A 14,081-nucleotide genomic window follows, 5' to 3' on the forward strand; every position below is an offset into this window, starting at 1 on the left:
TTTATGAAGAGAGCAAGCAGTGCACCTAGAGAAGGTAGATTTACACACTGCCAGTGTTTTCCTAGTTTTTTCTTTAGTAAAGACAAGTGTTTTAATAAATCTAATCATGAGAGAATCAATGCAAATTTTACAAACCATTTAGGAAAAACGCAGCATCACAGTAATATAGACCATAATGGAATATCTTATGTTTGCTTATGCTGTGGTCATCTATTGATGAAGAAAACACACTATTGAAACTTGATCTCCAGAATTTACACATCAGGAACAAGAAAAATTCTGTTTCCTAATCATTGCAGCTAATCAATACAATATTAAGACAGAAAATACAAATAACAGTCTGTCTTTTTTCTTCCAGATGACTTCTAATATATAGCTATGTAAATATGTAATACATAATGTAGATAAAACAGAATAGTGAAACCAAATTCTGGTTTAAAGGCTATAGGAAAACATTTGGTCTGAGCAGCAGCCTCTCTTGGTGTGTCCAAGTATCAGAAAATGCCCAAACTGACCACAAAACTAAGCTAATTTTGGGTTTAGAATGAGATTCAGCTTTTTAAAAAATTCCAAGTTCTCCTGCTGTATTTCTGCATTTGCAGTCCAATCCAAACTGAGCCCTATTGGGATTACTATTGTGCTATCACACAGACAGCACTACCACTGTAAAAGCCTTGACTCTGAAATTCCTGTTTGAGGAAAGTTTCAAATACTTAGAGGGTTACTCACATAGTCAAGTCTAAATCTCAGTTCAGTGGTTGGATTCAGCCTCACATTGATGTGAAAGCGAGTACAGAAGTCTTACTGGTGAACTGAGTTGTTTGAATGAAAGCAGAAAGGTGTCGTTATCAGAGCCTTGAGGTGACCTCTGATTGTTTTTTAGGGGCCTTCTTCACAAGCACGAAGCTGCAAAGTGTCCGGCTCTACCCCTACACCAACAGCCTCCACATCTTTGTGGTTGCAGCAGAAGTCATTTATTTCCTCTTCATTGTGTACTACATGATAGTACAGGTGAGGTCCAATGGAAAGTTTGGCTGAGAGCATTTCCTTGTGCCTGCTGTTGATTTCACTCACAAAAGCTTTAGGGCTGTACTTGATTTTAGTAGTGCTGGTGCTGCTACACCAATGGAAGATTGAATTAGATACAGTGTCAGTATTAAATAATAGGAAAGCAAAACTGTATCTGGCTGGAATGATTCTTTTGAGAAAGATAATGAGAACCTAGTGCAAGCTGTAGTTTTATTAATGCAGAGTAGTCTGCTTAATTGTGGAGGGCATTGCCCTAATCTTCAGAGGTGGACTGTATGATATGGAGTGATGAGACTGAAACAGTAAAACTCCTCACAGGGCAAGCTGATGAAGAGTCTGAGATGGAGATATTTCCATAGCAAGTGGAATCTCCTGGAGCTGGCCATTATACTGATTAGCTGGAGTGCTCTGTCAGTGTTTGTGAAACGGACAGTCCTTGGGACCCGAGACATCAGCTACTACCAGGAACACAAGGAGGAGTAAGTACTAATGCTATTTAGTGCATCCTTTGTTGTTGCTGCTTATGCAGAAATAAATCTGTTTTTCCTCTTCCCAGACAGTACTTTGTCTGTGCTAGATATTGCTGTCCTAGATGGTTATATTCATGAAGTCTGTGAGTGTGTCAGGGCTTAGATTTGTGCCAGCAATAGGATTTTCTTTTGATACTGCTCTAGTAAAATCCAGCAGGCTTGAGCACCAAGTTCCCTTTTTTAGCCCCTAATTTCCTCTCTTGTGAACCAACAAGCCTTTCTGCTATGGGACATCCACCCAGAAAGCACATAATCTGCCTTGTTCTTTGTTGTAAAAAGCCATTGATTAGAGGACAATAATGGATTATTTTGTACAGAATGGAAAATTGTAACATCTTTTTTAAAATGGTCACATAGGAAAGAGGTGGTAGAATCACAGGATAATGAGCAGAATTTGGGCTACAGCCTAGACCTCCTCTCCTTAAAAAAAAAAAAACTTAGCCATGCACAACTGAGCTTTTTGTGTGCACACAGTAGGAAGTGCAGGTGGGAACACGCAAGGAGGAATTCATTAGGCCTCCACTGAAACCAAGGACAGAGTAAATGGCGTTTCCAGCATACCCATTTATGCACTTCAAAGGATTCCGTGTGCATGATATATTATGTATTTTCTTTTTTTCCTAACAGCTCTGTAAGCTTCAGTGAAACAGCGAGAGCTGATGCAGTTCTTGGCTACCTGATTGCATTCCTGGTGCTTCTCTCCACAGTGAAACTGTGGCATCTGCTGAGGCTCAACCCTAAACTGAACATGATCACTTCAGCACTAAGGAGGGCATGGGGTGATATCTCTGGATTCATCACTGTTATTGCAATCATGTTCCTCGCCTATTCCATTGCTGTGAGTATGACAGTGCTTTCTGTGTTCTGCAGTCTGCTTCCAGGTACTGTCAGGCTAAATCAACTGTTTCTGAATGCTAAAAGCAACATAACTTTACCATGTAAAATGGAATAAGCTGCCTGTCTAAATCTTAGGTTAGCAGCTTGGAGCCCAAGTCTTCTGTATGAGTGAAAGTGAAGTTAAAACATCCACTTGTCTGTTCTTTGCAAACTGAAATTTAGTGAAAAATCAAACACTGAGCTGAAAAATAAGGATTCGTTATGTGTAATAGATGTGACAAAGAACAAAGTACAGAAAAAAAGATTTTCTGGACAAAACTTAAATCGTGGAGAGTTCAGAAAGTGCCATTTTCCATTTGGCTAGTTCATAAGTGGGATATAAGTACCTTTTTTACATATCTAGTGGCAAGCTCAGCAGATGTAAGACACATTCTCATACCTATGATAAAAGGTTTTACAGCTAAACACATTTTGCAGCAAGGACTCTGATCATGACACAAGACGTGGCTTCTGTCCTCTGCAGGCAAACCTGATATTTGGATGGAAGCTCTACTCTTACAAAACTCTCTTTGATTCGGCAGAGACCATGGTCAGTCTTCAGCTGGGAATCTTCAACTATGAGGAGGTACCACATCTAATTTTGAGAAGTTTACAACCATACAGTTGGCATCTCAGCTATCAAATATGCTTTAACCCAGCAAATAGAAGGACTTTCAGTTAGTGTTAAACATTAATGTAATTTTGCAAGCTCCACAGCTTCCTAAAGCAGCCACCTTTTCTGAGCAAGAAAAAGACGCCAAGTGAAATCTCTTTCATGTCCTGTTTTGACCATGAGGAGGCTCACAATGAACCTTTCATTAAGAAACCTGCTCACATTTCAGCTAGAGATGTTACTAATTGATTGAAGGTTTTGAGCAATTTCCTTAGAAAGCTATGTATAGAAATGTGAACAAAGCCCTGTGTTTGTCCTGAACACCCCCTCTGTCTTTCCAAGAAAGGCAAGGCTTTCCACAAGGGAACTTCATGTTCTTCAGTAAAATCTTTTAAATATTTCAATATCCTTTGAACATTTCTTTGTGGATTAATTCTTGGGCATCTCTGACTGTGAAGTCCTCCTTGGTGGATGTCTTTAGACCATGGACCCAATAGGATATGGGTGGCTTTGAAGATCAGTAATCGGGCATAGACTTTTCCACCTCTCCCATTCATGTTAATCTTGAAAATACATTCCTGTACCATATCTTATATGAAGATTAGGGTTCGGATTTTTCACAACCCTTGGTTTATAAGTGTCTCTGACAGTCAGACTGTGCTTCTTTGTAAAGCATACAGTACAATAAAGTAAATGCATACAGAGATTTAATCTATTTTGAAAGCTGAGGCAGGAGGAAGCTTCAGCTGTTCTGTGGATAAGCAGATCTCAGCCTTGTCAACTTTCATGTGCAACTGTCATACCATTACAATCAAATGCAAATGCTAAAAAAAAACCCAAAATTGTCCATATTCACACACACACACACACACACACATATATATATATAAATATTCTCTTGTCTTTGTACTATATTGTATCAGCACAGGACAGTGACTAAAGGAGAAATTTTGTATATATGTATAATACATATGACATAATTGATTACATACAAGATTTTCAAAGTGACAAACTTATTATTGGGTCTTAACTGCTTGTATGTAAGTGTATATGTATATCTGTATGTCTGTATGTATGGTTTTTTGTTTGTTTGTTATCACAATCACAATATGATGTCTTACCTTATGCATTACACAGGTCTTGGACTATAATCCAGTTTTAGGCTCCTTCTTAATTGGATCCTGCATAATTTTTATGACATTTGTGGTACTGAATCTATTCATTTCGGTGATTCTGGTTGCTTTTAGTGAGGAGCAGAAGCACTACCAGGTTTGTTCATCTAAGCTCTCCTGCTTTTAACATTTTTTGTTCAGTGCTTACTCAGGTATTCAACCATGGATGAAAACCATGTAAATTCAGTCCAACTCTTTAAAAGGCAACATTTGTTCAGAAAGTACACTTCAGATTTTGCAGATTTACACTGTCCGTTCCTGTTCATATGAGTCCTTGTTCAGATCTGAATTGTAGCCTTCTGTTCACATACTAAATCCAGCAATAAACTCTTAGGCTTGTGCTCAGCTATACTGAAATCAGTGCCAAAACTGCTACTGAAGTGCCTGAGGCTTTACAGCTCCTTTTAAAACTCTCACTGTGAGTGCCTGACCCATTCAAGCTACTGATAGTGTGAAATCCAGCTTAACACTCCAGTACTGACCAGAATTCCTCTACATTTTACATAAAGTCAAGGGACATGAAAACAAAGAATACGATTGATAGAAGACAAGATATATTGAGTTTTTCTCATTTACTTCATGTAGAAATGGTGGGTGTCTCATTGTGTATACCATGAGCTGTATAGGAGCTGGCAAGTGCACTCCAGGCTCCTGTAGAGAGATTTCCATGGGATTTGACAACTAAAATTTCTATAGTGTCCATACTCATCTGGGGCTTCTGTCTGAATAAAAATATTGGCATGATGTTTTGCTTGTCAGCCACTCGTGCTCTGCTGAAAGTTGGCTTATTTCACCTCAGGTAGAGATTTTGTCTTGCAACTTGCTCTGGCTTCAGCAGACACTGAATCCACTTTGGATGTGCAACTCTTCGTAACTTATTCGTTGTTATTTCAGGCTTCAGAAGAAGAGGAGATTGTTGATCTAATGCTAATGAAACTCTTCAGTTTCTTTGGGATTAAATGCAAGAAGGAAGAGAAGCCAGTCACCAATGGACAACCGGAACAACCTGTCAGCGAGTGAACGAAGACCGCGTTGAAGTCACTTTGCTTGTGGGCAAAGTATTTACTTGTTTGCTACCAGCTGCAGTGGTTAGAGTTAGGCTAGGTTATAGGCTTACATTATTACAGCTTGTGACTAAAACGGGCTCACCCAAGGGAACGGCTTGAGCTGTGTCAGGAGAGGTTTGTGTTGGATATTAGGAAAAGGTTCTTCACCCAGAGGGTGGTGGGGCACTGAACAGGCTCCCCAGGGAATGGTCACGGCCCCAAACCTGAGAGAGCTCAGAAAACGTTTGGACAACGCTCTCGGGCACATATGGGATTTTTGGGGTGCCTCTGTAGGACCAGGAGCTGGACTTTGATCCTTGTGGGTCCCTTCCAACTCAGCCTATTCCGTGATTCTGGGAAAATGGTGCGGTGTTCACCCTCAAAGTGCTGCCGGCGTGTTATTCTGGAGTAATAGCTAAGAAATAGCGGTAACCCTAAGACGCAACGTCCCACGTGCACTTGTTGTAGACTTGGCACCTGTATTTATTAAATAAACACCGAGCGGCTGTTGCATTGTTTGGCTAAATCCTCTCCTCCGAGGCGGCGCACGGAACATGGCGGCTCCCTCACGCCGCCCCAGTGCCCGCTGCCAGCGGAGCGCGCAGCCGACTCCGGGCCGCTGCTTCTCAGGGCCCGCGGGTCCCCCCGGCCACCGCCGCCCGCCCCGGCCCCGGCCCCGGCCCCGCCCCGCCGCCATCGCCGCCTCCCGCCGGTGCCGCCCCCGCCCGCCCCCGGCAAAGATGGCGTGGCGAGCGCTGCGGCGGGTCGGGCCGGTGCTGGCGCCGCGCTGCCCGCGCCTCCCGCTGCCGCAGCGGGGGCTTGCGGCCCGCAGGCTGGGCACCAGCTCGCTGCTGCTGTCCGGTGAGTGGCGGCCCGAGGGAGGGAGGTGAGCGGCGGGCAGGCGGGACAGCGGCCCGGTGCTGCGGAGAGCCGGCGGTGCCTCTGCCCGGCAGGGTGGGCTGCGGGAGCTCGCCCCGGCCCAGCCCGCGGGGTAGCCCCCGCCAGCCGGGGCTGGGTGCGCGGAGTGGCCGGAGCGCGGGTCCCGCCGGCGGCCCCGGGCGGCAGCCGCCGTCTATCCTTCTATCCCTATGTCCCTCTATCCCTCCCTCCTTCCCTGCCTCCCGGCGGCCCCTCGGAGCGCGATGCTGCAGCCGCCCGGAGCCCCCCGGTGTCGGCGGGGGCCGGAGAACCTCGCAAGATGGCTGAAGCCTCGGAGGGCCCCTCACCTGCCCCCGGTCCTGCTGCTGGCACTCCCGATCCCGCTCCCACACGAGCAGGCTCACCTCCGTTAGTTGGCCAGAAACTTTTATCGGCATCTCCACACTGCAGTTTTTAGCAAAGCGGCTCAGTCCCCCTCTGGACCCGTGCAGGTTTCGCAGAGTGGGCCGAGCGGGGAGCACACCAGCTTGCCCAAAAGAGCGGATCGCTTTTCCCGGGATTGCCGCTCGTAAACAGCTTGATGTTGGCTCCAAGGAGCATCAGCAGCACAAGAAAGGGCCAAGGGTGGGTGTCCGGTGGAGGCAGAGCCTCAGCAGGGACTGGCGTGGGCAGCCAGGGAGCCGCAGCCAGGCTGGCAGGGCCTTGAGCCGCTCTGGGCTGCAGGAGTTTGGTTCTGGCTCCTGTGCAGCCACAGCTGCACGAGTGGCACGGCCGGGGATGGGCTCGGGCATCAGTGCTTGCTGTGATTTTGCATTTGGGGTAGTTCATTCTGAAAGCGTCTACTGCAGTCAAAGCTCTTTTTGAATGGAAGTTACCCATGAAAGTCTGAAAAACAGGATCAGTGGTACTCTAGCAAACAGAAATGTTTAAAAAGTAGGCGAGAAGAGGAGAATATGCTTTAAAAGTAATGACTGCCACTAAGAAGAGCTCATCCATTTCTTTCCAGATAATCTTAAACCTACCTGTTTAATTGCCTTCTGCTGCAAGTGAAAGAAATAACATTTATTGGTCATTACTTGCAAACTGAGTCAAGATCTAAGCTTTTTTTCACTATTCAATGTACCCATTGTTTTTCTATACACATCACTTGAAGGAGTAACAAACAGTGCTTTTGTTTTAGGCAGAGAGGAAAAGTTTTGTATGCCTCTCTGTGGCGGTGTGAGTTCGCTCTTCAGGTATATATAAATATTTAACAGAGGCAGGTTACACTGAATGAAGGCCTGAGTTCAGAGTGTGCTACTTAAGCTGAAACCAAAGTCCTGTTGAAATGAATGAAGCTAGAGTAAATTCAGCTGCTCTTCTGAAAAAGAATGCAGAGAGATTGACATTTCATATTCCTTTAGGTTGATTTATTTAATGGGCTGACCACATCAGCTCAAAGCTCAGATTCTGAGATTACTTATTAACTGTTTTTAATTTGACCTTTACTTTATTTGCAGTGGTTTTTGTTGCATGCTCAGAATTTTAATTTTTCAATTTCTTTTTTTTTTTTTTTTTTTTGGCCTGCAAGAAAGTTAGATGCTCTTCTAACTGTTCCGGACATTTTCCTGCTGTATTCCAAACTGGTGTGAAAATCTTCTGGTTTTTTATTAGCCTTGCTTTATAAACAGATTCTATACAATATTATTATTCTAAATAAAAATGTGCTGGTTGGCTTCTTTTTGACATGTTCAGCTTGGGTTTGAGATTTGTCAACTGTCATTCTCCATTCTTACAGTTCATTACTCATTTCCAATAGAATTCCCATGGGTTTAACATCTTGACCTGAAATTATTTGAGACATTTAAGATTCTGTTCATTAGAGTGTGTCATGAGATTTTTTGTAGTTATAAGTAATGCTAGATGAAATTCTCTGTGGATTTTTGACTGGTAAGCCATGGGAAAGTACTTTATATTTACAATTTATTCATATTTGTTTGTGTACTATACTTGCAAAACCACGTATTGCTCTACTGAGCTCTATAAAACCTGGGCCCTATTCTAAGACAAACCATTTAACCTGAGACTGGCTACTCTTGAACTTTTCAAACACAAATAAGAGGATCACTGCAATTGAAGCAGCTTAAAATATGACTGGAAATATTTTAGCAGGTCTACAGTGAGAACTTCTGTTTTCCTTCACATACAATTTTAGAAAATGTACAAGGACTTGCAGAAGTGTAGTTTCTCTGGTGTTTGCCATAAAGAGTCCAGCCCACAGGATGAGCTTGACAGGAGAATCTTGAACTCAAAAGGAATATGCAGCTGTACTATGGCACTCATCACTCAGGGAGCTGTTTCAGAAGTTATTTTTTTCAGCTTCTGCAACATCCCTTACCTGACTGGATGGGTGCTGCAAGTGGAAAATAAAAATAAATTAATTAAAATAATGATAAAAAAAAAGTAGGAAGGTATCTGCAGGGAAATTATATAGAAGTGAGAAAACGGACAAGGCAGGCTGAAAATGCTCAGAGTAAGAAAAGTTCCAGGAAAAATGTTAGCAAGAAAAATATTGCCTGTTTCAGTTACTTCTTTTGAAGTTTCTCCATATGACTTTATAAAAACAATTGCTCTAATAAAGCTGTCTTGAATCTTACAGATTTGAAATGTAAGGAGAATTGTAACCTTGCTGTGAAAAGACTTAACAAGGTTTTAAACAGGCTTATTTTTAACATGATACAGAATAACTACTGTGTTCTTCTCACAGTAGCAATATTAACAGAGAGCAAATTCTGTTAGGTAGCAGTTGTCTGTGTAAGTCACCTTATTAATTGTCCTGTGTTAATTTGCCTTAATTTTACATAGATCTGTGCCAGCTGTGCACTTTGAATGAGATGCTGTAATGTTTTTTAGAGTCACTAACACTGGCCTTCCCAGCCATAATAAAGAAGTTATCAGAAATAAACACTAAATATGTTTGAAAAGTCACTGTGCTATCATAGAAATGTATAACTACGGGTAAAATACACATATAAGCTTTAGATTTGCACTTCTGTTTGAAGGAGAGCTGGTCCTTTTAGTCCTGTACTTCATCAGTCTCCAGATGGTTGCACAGGAACTGATAATACTCTGAGCAGGACACCCAGTCCTGCCCCTGTCACTATGTCCTGAGCAGAACAAGGTGCTTCTGTAAATTGCATGGGCTGTTTAAAATATTTTCCAAGAAAAATGAACGAACTCAGTGAAAAGCCCCACGGTTTAAGCTGCAAATGTGTATTTAAGTGAGCAACATGTCACTTCTTTCTGAAATACCAAGTTTGTTTCCTTTTAGCCCGCAAATTCACAGACAAGCACGAATGGGTATCTGTGGAAAATGGCATTGGAACAGTAGGAATCAGCAATTTTGCACAGGTATTGATCCGTCCCCCCTTCTCCAAGTCTGCAATATTTATTTATGCCTATCTGCTCTGTCCTTGCTCTTTGGACATTTACAGGTTTTTTATTGTTTTAATTGCATATGCGACACACTGAGCATGATTTTCTGGACTTAGCACAAATATCACAAATAATGTGATAGACCTATCTCAGAATTCTGATAAGGTCTTAATAGCTTCAGATTGAACCTGTGGAGAGCTGAACTTGGTGAGAAACTTCAATGTTCAGCTCTAAGCCTGAGCAGTTCATGGCTGTGAAGAGGACATCACGTACTTTTTTAGGTCAAATTTCCCTTGAACACAAATATGGTGAAATCCCTCTGGCTAAAGAACAGTTGTGAACAGATTTACAGCATGGCATGTATTTCTTACTCAATTCCTTTGGGTTTTTTGTTCTCATGCAGGTACTTGATTTGGAATAGTCACAGGCAAATTCTGGGCAGAGATTCGCTGTATGTGAAACTTAAGAAAAATGAATGGGACAAGCCAGCAATAAATGGAACTAATGTTTCTTAGGACAAGCAGCATCTCCTTTAATCTCAGTTTTCTGTCAATAACTCTAATACTCTGTGAGATCTCTGGTCTTTTTTGAGATAGGATACATGTGTCAGGGAAGAGTTGAGCCAATTCTTATGGTGATACAGGTCTTAGTTAAGTCACTAAGGACAAATTTTGTGCTAACAGCTCTCTGTAGCTGATGCTAAGATCAGCAGATGTTATTCCTCATTCTGCCAGAAGAAATCTCCATAGAACTTGAGCCTGAGGGTTATTAGCACTGTAATAGAGAAACAATAATTTGGTATTTGGGCTATGATAACAAAACAGTTTATTCATATTAAGCATTTGCTAAGAAAAAGTGAAAAATACTCAATCCTTAAAGAATGAGAACAACATTTAGAGACAGAGACTACTGATATGCAGATTCTAGAGTTACTGTATCAGTTCTCTTCTATGCATAGTTTTGTTAATGTATGCTCTGATGCTTTTGTTTTGCTTTTAAGGAAGCATTAGGAGACGTTGTTTACTGTAGTCTTCCAGAAGTTGGGACAAAATTGAGTAAACACGGTAAGTTTCAATTCTAGTTGCTCCTGAAGTGATTATTCTACTCATCCCACTCTTCCTTTGCAAAGACGCATTTTCTGAAATAATATTTATGGTCATTAATATCATTATGAAGTTTCTGTATGCAAAATAAATTCAGGTATTTCTACAAGAGACAGCTTTAATTTGAAATTCTCACTGTCAAGACTGTGCTTAGCAGCAGAAAATACCTGCTTTTTAAACTGTGAAGAAATTTATTCAAAGAGACAGTATTTAAAATATTTTTTGTAATGATTTTATCTATATTTTGTTTTTCAAATATTTGTGCTTTGGTCTGAACTTGCAAGTGTTTATTTGTAGTTCTCCAGTTATACACTTTGTGAATTGCATGAGGTGAAACTTCTAATTGATATCAAGGTCTAACTTTTCTACAAATATAGGACTCAGTAATTTTGGGGTATTAAATGTAATCACAGGTTTTTGCTTATTAGTGATGTACAAATTGTTACATTCTTCATCATTCAATTATGTAACTTTTCTTGTTAAAGAAAGTGAACATAAACAGGTAGAAATGAAAGGCCTTTTCCTGTATTAACACTGAGAGCTGTCTGGGTAGTATATGAGGAAAAACTTGTCATTATCTTTAGACAATTTTTTAAAAAGAAATGTGGGTTTATGAGGTAAAGGAGAAGGCCTTTCTTCTGCCATCCTTACTGTGGAATAGCTCCCTATCAAACTGTTTTGGCCAAATGTGTTACATTGAATGCTGACTGTTAGACAAAAGGTCTCTCTGTGTAGGATTTTAATTAACCAACTTGTAGTTTTGCTTTATTTGAAGGAATTTCATTTCCGTTTAAGTTCTTCTCTTTTCTGCCCATTCTGGCCTCAGTCTAATTCCAAGCTTTCCCAGAACAAGTTGTTCTCAGATCCCTTGTGCTGGTGCCTATCTACTCTTCTGACAGGTCCCTGTTCCTTCAGCCTCTGTCTTGTTTGCTTGTGGCTGAGAACTGCTCTGCACTAACATTGCTCCAGGCACCATTTCCATAACTCCCTCCAAAACAGGAAAAAGGGAAGAGCTGCTGGGTGCTTCTAGTGTGGTGCTTCTGAATACTAATGTGTGTTTTCCAGTGAATGCAAATATAACACTTGATAGCATTTCTGAAGGAAAAATGGGATTGCTGAAATTGTGGCTGTGTTGATTTTGTAACCAAATTATGAATAAAAAGGTTTAAATTGTAGATAAAAGGCACATTTAAACCTCTTGCAGCAAGAGCTGGGTGTTGTTCCTTCTAAGTTAATATATCATGTGCTGTGGGGCTTTAGGCAAAGGATTAACCAAATGCAAGGAATTCCTGTCCCTTCTGTAGTAGCCAGCTAGCACAAGTTCCCCAGAATTCAAGACCATAAACATCAAATTTAATAATGCTGATCCTTGTCATAAAGTGGGTGACTTCAGTCTGTCTTCTTGCTCAAGATGTAGACATTTCTTCACTGGTTGGGTCATCACCAGGATGTCTGACTGAAAAAACTGCAGTGCTTCGTGTTTTCCCCTTAGAAACATTCCATCATATTCTCTGTTTCAGATGAGTTTGGAGCTTTGGAAAGCGTGAAAGCTGCTAGTGAACTCTACTCCCCTCTCTCAGGAGAAGTGACTGAGATTAATGCTGCCCTTGCAGATAATCCAGGGCTTGTCAATAAATCTTGTTATCAAGATGGTAAGATGTCATTTTTATCTTTCAATAATGAATACTATGTGGATTCTTGCTACTACAAATGGCTCTGCAATTCCTGTTCTTCCAGTTCAATGTTGTGGAGACTTAAATGGAATATACTGAATGTAGTTCAAGCCCAATAAAATTTAACATTAAAGCATTATAACAGTCTTATCTTTGAACAGTGGTTTTACATCTTATTTTCAGATATACACTGTGGCTGAATTTAAATCTACTTCCCTTGACTCCATTTCTAGTTTTGGATCTTGTAAGAGTTCATGATACTGAGCTCAGGCTCCTTTATTCTTTCCAGACAGTATCTCCCTATGCCACTGTCAGAGCCAGCACTAAATTACACAACTGCTCTGACCCCAAAGGCCATTTCTTATGATGGGATGGTTGGTTGTTCATTTTTTCAAATACTGAAACATTGTTTTGCCTGCACAAAAACCTGGCTGATTCTCCAGTGCTCCAAGGCTGGTTGTTCCTGCTGGGCGTGCTTTCCTAAAGCAGTAATAGGAATGCATCTTTCTTGTAGGATGTTAGCAACCCTTTATTTTTTAATTTCCTGACTACAGGTTGGCTTATCAAGATGACTGTGGCAAACCCTGCTGAACTTGATGAACTGATGACTGAAGATGCCTATGAGAAATACATAAAATCCATTGAGGACTGAGCTGGAATAATGAAATAAATTCATACAAAATATTTCAGTGTAGTTTGTCATCAATCAAGGAAATACTGAATATCCAGTTTTGGCAACTTGAAAAGCACCACTTAAGATCACATATACAAGACTATAAATAATTACAGTGATGAAAGTGTTTCACATCTGTGTACCCAAGAGGGTTTTTTATTCTGTTGTCTGATTCATGTAACTCCAGATGTTATCTATAATATTTTGGGAAACAAAATTCACTTGCTAAAATACATAGTTTCATAGATTCATTTGACATCAAATTTAGTAACAACAGCCTTAAAATGGCAGTTTTGTCATAGGCACGTGACATAATCTGGACTACTGTTTTCCCTGAGATACTTTTCTATTGCTCCTAGACCATTGAAAAGCAGTGTCTTCCTAAACTCCTCATGTTTTTCTTTCTTAGTTGTAAACATGATACCAAAAAAGGAGAAGCCATATCAACTACCTCTCTGTGTGATTTTTATTTCTTTATAGAATTTATTAATCCTTTGCTTTCCTTCTTTTTTTTTTTTTTTTTTTTTTACTGTGTAATCAAATAGTCCTGCCTGTGAGGCAGGAGGGATGGGGGCCCTGCCTTCCCCTTTCTGTGCTTTCTTAGTGTGCAAAGCTCCTGCAGTGATTGTTTATCCAGGTTCTACAGTGGCTTATTTAGGCTGTATTTTTGTCTAGCAAACACTACCTAAGTCACAACTCATAAAGCAATTAATTTTACATCTTGTGCCTGGCAATTGTGATTTCAGCAGAGCAGAGGCTTGTGAAAATTGTGTGATCAGGAATAGTTTGACATATGTATCCATGTGTGTCTGTATTTAAGATCAATTAGGGCAACTGCCCTAATGACATCGCAGGACTGAACCCAAAACTTCCCCTTTGCAAACCAGTGAACTAAAGCAGCTGATTCCATTAGCCTTAATATTTAATGAATCCACAAATGTGCTCTCAAAGTTGATGTGACATCTAAGGGTAAGGTGGAGTTGTACACACCTGCACTTCAGGAAAACGCAATAGTACAGCAGAGTTTTGGTCTAAAGCCATTCCCCACAATTTTAAAATGGTTATTAGCAGCT

At 40.9% G+C, this 14,081-nt stretch overlaps 2 protein-coding genes across 5 annotated transcripts in view; both read left to right on the forward strand.

Moving 5' to 3' along the window:
- Positions 1-5,792, forward strand: part of PKD1L2 (polycystin 1 like 2) — a 38,945-nt gene extending 33,153 nt beyond the window's left edge. For 3 of the 4 annotated variants that reach the window (XM_048317066.1, XM_048317068.1, XM_048317067.1), the window contains 6 exons: positions 884-1,011; positions 1,348-1,508; positions 2,187-2,397; positions 2,920-3,021; positions 4,186-4,317; positions 5,115-5,792. In XM_048317066.1, coding sequence (XP_048173023.1) covers positions 884-1,011; positions 1,348-1,508; positions 2,187-2,397; positions 2,920-3,021; positions 4,186-4,317; positions 5,115-5,240 — 860 coding nt within the window. In that variant the 3' untranslated portion in view covers positions 5,241-5,792. Of the gene's footprint in view, positions 1-883; positions 1,012-1,347; positions 1,509-2,186; positions 2,398-2,919; positions 3,022-4,185; positions 4,318-5,114 lie in introns of those variants that run through there. The other variant, XM_048317069.1, reaches the window with a different exon arrangement.
- A 197-nt stretch (positions 5,793-5,989) lies between these two features.
- Positions 5,990-13,019, forward strand: GCSH (glycine cleavage system protein H). Its single transcript, XM_048316899.1, has 5 exons — positions 5,990-6,127; positions 9,456-9,535; positions 10,560-10,623; positions 12,183-12,314; positions 12,890-13,019. The coding sequence occupies exons 1-5, from the start codon at positions 6,007-6,009 to the stop codon at positions 12,985-12,987; spliced, it is 495 nt and encodes a 164-aa protein (XP_048172856.1). The 5' UTR covers positions 5,990-6,006; the 3' UTR covers positions 12,988-13,019.
- Positions 13,020-14,081: the final 1,062 nt, after the last annotated feature.

Source organism: Corvus hawaiiensis, chromosome 12 (assembly GCF_020740725.1).
Source record: "Corvus hawaiiensis isolate bCorHaw1 chromosome 12, bCorHaw1.pri.cur, whole genome shotgun sequence".
In the NCBI taxonomy this organism is placed as follows: domain Eukaryota; kingdom Metazoa; phylum Chordata; class Aves; order Passeriformes; family Corvidae; genus Corvus; species Corvus hawaiiensis.